The sequence below is a fragment of the Fulmarus glacialis genome, unplaced genomic scaffold (assembly GCF_000690835.1).
Source record: "Fulmarus glacialis isolate BGI_N327 unplaced genomic scaffold, ASM69083v1 scaffold8827, whole genome shotgun sequence".
NCBI lineage: Eukaryota > Metazoa > Chordata > Aves > Procellariiformes > Procellariidae > Fulmarus > Fulmarus glacialis.
Window position 1 is genome coordinate 51046 of NW_009222585.1, and position 5000 is coordinate 56045.

General features: G+C 36.0%; 1 protein-coding gene across 1 annotated transcript in view; it reads right to left on the bottom strand.

Moving 5' to 3' along the window:
• Positions 1-5000, bottom strand: part of FOXP2 (forkhead box P2) — a 68542-nt gene that overhangs the window by 29200 nt on the left and 34342 nt on the right. The window contains exons 13-14 of the mRNA XM_009581493.1: positions 3609-3678; positions 2618-2781 (exon numbers count right to left, since the gene is read on the bottom strand). Coding sequence (XP_009579788.1) covers positions 2618-2781; positions 3609-3678 — 234 coding nt within the window. The remainder of the gene's footprint in view (positions 1-2617; positions 2782-3608; positions 3679-5000) is intronic.

Here is a 5000-nt window from a genome sequence, read left to right on the forward strand (position 1 = left end):
CTGCTGTCGTCGCTAGTATACTTTCCCAGGAATCAGGAGATGGAGGCTTAATCTACTCGGAGATTAATAGAGCCACCTACTTTATAGGTGAATGCAGTAATTATGACCCCCCCAAGAACACTTCTCTAGGGGAGAAACACTCAGACTTCCTGGGTGAACCTCCTCAGGAAGCTACAAGTAAGTGGATGCCTGTGGCAGTAAAATATGTTTTTTCTAGTGTACTAACTATTTTTCATTAAAAAAACCTCTGGGATTATGTTATCTGTGTAAGTAATGTAAAATTTAACATTTCTCTTCATTGTTTGCCATATTCCGTACTTATTTTACTTCTGTCATGCCTTCCCTATGTTCTTTTCTCATTTTCTTAAGTAACGCTCTTTACTGCAACAAAAACGAGGGGCCCGGTCCACGTGGTAATGGAGGCAAGGAAGAGGCCTCTCTTCCTCCTTGGTCCTCTGCCTCCTGCACAAGCCTCTCCCTTCCTTGACTTTTCCTTGCAGACTGCATTCATTCCCTTTTTCATATTCTTGGCTCCTTTGGCAAGGAAAAGGCAAAAATTTCACAAGTGAGCAGGTATCTAGTCATAGCCTGTATCTTTTGGTTGACAGTTCATGGTCTCACAGAAGCCCATTTAGTGCAAGTGATGAATGAGCATAACCTCTTTCTCCAGTGGTACCTCAGTGCATTTACACTCTTTTGCTTCAATCTATCAAGAACTGAGCAACATGTAGTCGTAAGTTCCAAGAGAGTCACCACTGCAAGTCCTGAAACTGCCAGTTTTGACAAACAACATATCGTAGAAATGAGAGAGGAAGGCTGAATCCTGAGTTAGGGTGTAACTCAAGTTATTTGCCTTTTTATAGGCAAGAATTGCTACAATATGCTGTATTTTAGCTATAAACACAGCTATAAATGTAGCCATATCTACATAATCATATGCACAGATATCTCAGTTTATCCAGTGGAATGGCAGACAGTACACAGGATATGTAAACAGATCTGCCAAACACTTACAAAACAACTTTAATAGCAAGTGTCATTCTTTTCTGTAAAGTAGCTGTTTTTAACACACATGATCTAACTCTTGTTTGCTCTTTAAAGTTTTATTGTCTTGGCATTTTATACAGGAAGAGAGCATTAGCATACTCAGGAGAACTGCTAAAAGTAAAAGGCCTCAAGCTACCCACTGCATGGTTGATAGCATAAAGCATGGGATATAAAAACTTTTGTCTGATTGCTCACTTTACTTGTTTTAGAGTAGTGTTACTCTCAAGAGCATATATTCATGTTCTTTCTACTTCAAGTTTTATTACTTCTTTTGTATTATTTAATACATCTAAAGACACTTCCAAAAGACAAATTTTTCCATTTTGAAAAAGTAATGGTTTGGAACCTGATAAAATACATGAATGTTCACAGTGTATTATTTTCAAAGGCAAGTAGAATAAATGTGCAATAAAACAATTAAATGCACGACAATAAACATTTCTATGTGATCATAGATACATTAACATGCCAAACAAAAGAAGAAAAACTTGCTAAAATATTTCCCCTAAAAAAGGTCAGATCAAAATGGATTCTCCACACACCAGAGCGTAAGTAAAAAGGGAGTTTGGTCTCCATTACTGTTATGCTAAATATCCCACTCTAGAAATTAAAATGAACATTAAAAACGTGACAGAGAAAATGGAATGAAAAAAGGCAAATCAGATCAGCTATTTGAAACACAGAAAAAGAGAGACCGTAATTGTACATGCACATTAAAAATCATCCCACAGTAAACTTAAATCTAAGTCTACTTAGATATCGCACTGCTAATTATTATATAAATAACCTGGGAAACAATACCTCCAAGATACATGTTTTACTATTTAGTAAACAAGAAACTGCCACGTTTGACACCACTGATTAAGGCCAGGCATTTCTAAAGCTTCAGACACATTTCTGAAATCCACAATACATCAATTTTTAATACCTCCACTCTCTCAGCTCCATTAAAAAGATGGTAGGGGAAAGATTTTAGAGTAATTAATGATATAGTTAGCTGCTAAATATTAATAGGAATCGTAGTCTTGCATAAAATATAACATATAAACCTTGCCAATACAGACGCACCAGTAATTAAACTTGAATATGTAATTACACTGATTTATACGACAGGCAAAAAGTTACACTTTACTGGCTTCTATGTAAACTGTAGGCAACAGTTAAACTTTGCATTTTACGGTTTATATAAATGGCAATATCTCCACTACAGTTCATAAATGGTTTAGAGACTCATAGTTAAAATTACAACTAATTCCAACATGAACATTCTGACTATACCTTACAAACCAGGCTGTGAAAATGACCAGAGAGATCAGCCTCCCATTACATTCAATGCTTGCAAGCAAGTTGAAGAGGTTTTTGGTTTTTTTGTTTTTTTTTTTTAAAAAAAAGCTTACACCAATCTTACTACAAAGTAAATGAAGACTCATCTATTTAAATATTTTAACATAAATGTTTAGTTTCAAATGTATAGTTCCAGATGTTTCACTTACCATGTTTCAAAGCACTTTTGAGAAATATTGTGTCAGACTAAGGCATTTTTTCTTGAAAGGATGCTAACTGCACTTACATGTGAGGCTGAGGAGAGCAGCCCGGACTGCTATTTCCATTACTGTCAATGTGATCCAGTGAACCATTGAGATCTTCATGGACTGCCTGCAGTAAGCCACTGGATGCGTTATTTATCAATCCTGGGTTACTAAGCAATGGTAAACTACTCTCTGCCAGTGCAGCCTAGCAAAATGAAGAGTAAAAATAAAATTATTAGTCCATACATATACAAATCACTTCTAAACATTCATATATCTATGAATGTACACACACAAAGCAGCTCATTTTGGGTAGAGGTGCTCAGAAGGATTTTGTGCATCTTCCAATTATTTTCACATTCTGAACATAACGTCTTTATTCCTGGTTTACTATTTCTCTTACATAGGCTTCATTATTTTCCATTATTAACTATGTTCCGATATTCATAGCACTTTCTAGTTTTACATCATTTTTTGACTTTGAATTAGACTTAACCCCTATGCCCTTCCACACAATGTATGGCTCCTTTATAATGCAGGCAGCTGCTATACTTTAAAAAATGACCAGAACTTAACTCAAAATAAAAAAGTCCTGACATTTGCCTCTTCTGCATAAAAATTATATATTATAATTAAACTTTAAAGTTTTTGCCATGAGCACCATGTTCCCCAACACTATGATGTGAAATCATTTATGACAGCTTGGATAAATATTAATGCATATCCACATGCATTTGCAAAAGCTTCTATCAATCTAACATTTGCAGCAAAACTGAGTGTTCCAGATTTTGCCACAGGGTGTCCTTCTTGCTTCTTCACATCAAAAGTAGCATGAATAAGAACTAGTACTTCTTGCAGTGCTAGGTAATACAACTTACTTGGATGATAAACCCAACTATTTAGAATGACCATCAGGTCTACATAAACATAAATATAGGTAACTCGATACCAAAGTATAATAGGAAATTAAATACGTCACATGTAAGAACATAATTAGTGTGTGCAAAGAAAGAATAAATTAGTATTTTTTACCTGCAAGCTTGCATTAAGAGCTGCTCCATAGCCTAAGCTGGTGGGTATGTTTTTCACTAACGTTGGGCTTCTGAAAATAAATTATTTTTCAAAGTTTAAAAAACAGGCAGACATCCTGGCTGGCTCATTGGGTTAACGGATTGGTTTAACAGCTCAGAAGACCAGAGTTTTAAAAGGAAAAATGAAATGAAGTTGGAGGTGAAGGGGCTCAACCTGTTAGAACACAATGATTTACTCGCATCAGAAAAGCAAAAGCCTTGTTGTAATTAGTCCCACATGGAAATTTTCTCCGAGAGCAGGGCCGTAGTGATTCATAAAGGTTCTGATCTCACTGAAAGAACTTGACAGAGATAGCTTTAAACTCTCTACAACACCTGCCTCAGCTGCGCTTGCTGTGTCATTTGGTTTTAGTTTTCTGAACTGACACTGGTACACATTTGAATATACTACATACAACTATGCTAAGGTGCTGAATAAAAAGATCTTACTCTTCCCTTCCAAGAAACTATGAGGGTACAACAATATATAAATAACTGTAAATGAACAATACAGTGGATCAATTAGTTTCCAGCAAATCAGACATACCGTATTTAAATCAGACTAGAAATAATTCTATGGACATCTAGCATATAGTATATTTTCAATAAAATTGGTGCCTAGGATGACTCCAGAGGTCAGCTGGGTGGCTGTTTACAAACAGATCCATTACAGAAACAGAAGACCTTCCTGCAAAGAAAAACCTCCAGCTTTCCTCTCTGCACTTTTGGTATTCTGAATGGTTTTATCAAAACTAATTATATACTCTAAAGGAATAGAAAGCATCCACAGAACCAGTCATACTGACATGGGATTAATTTGAAAGTCGGGCAGTAAGCATGCCAAAGGTCCTCCTGTGAAGGCTCCTCATGAATACTACCCTCATCAAGAAGATATTTTTGAGGTCAGTACTGTAGTGTATGATACCTATATTCCAAAATGACCTTGAACGACTCCCTACTTCTGTCAAAGGTTTACAGTAAAAACAAGCACATATGAAACTCTAACACATGGGCAACATATGTACACAGGGCTATTTTTAATATATAGTAGAAGAACTTATGGTAGATGGAATTAAAATGACAAACATATGGTGAAACACTGAAAAACCAAAACCATTATCGCTTTCCTCTGCAGCAAACTATATGGGAAAGTCAGGCAGTCGAAGAATGTACAGAAAATAGCATTTACCACAAAAATGAAATAAATGTTAGCTCACTGAAGAGAATGCACCAGCACAGCTATTAGTTTGCTACGTATTCTCCACATAAGTGCTCGCTTTGTCTGTCAGGTTGTAGTACACAGAGGACGCACTTAGGTTACAGAATTACAGAACAACTCAGTTGAACAAAACCA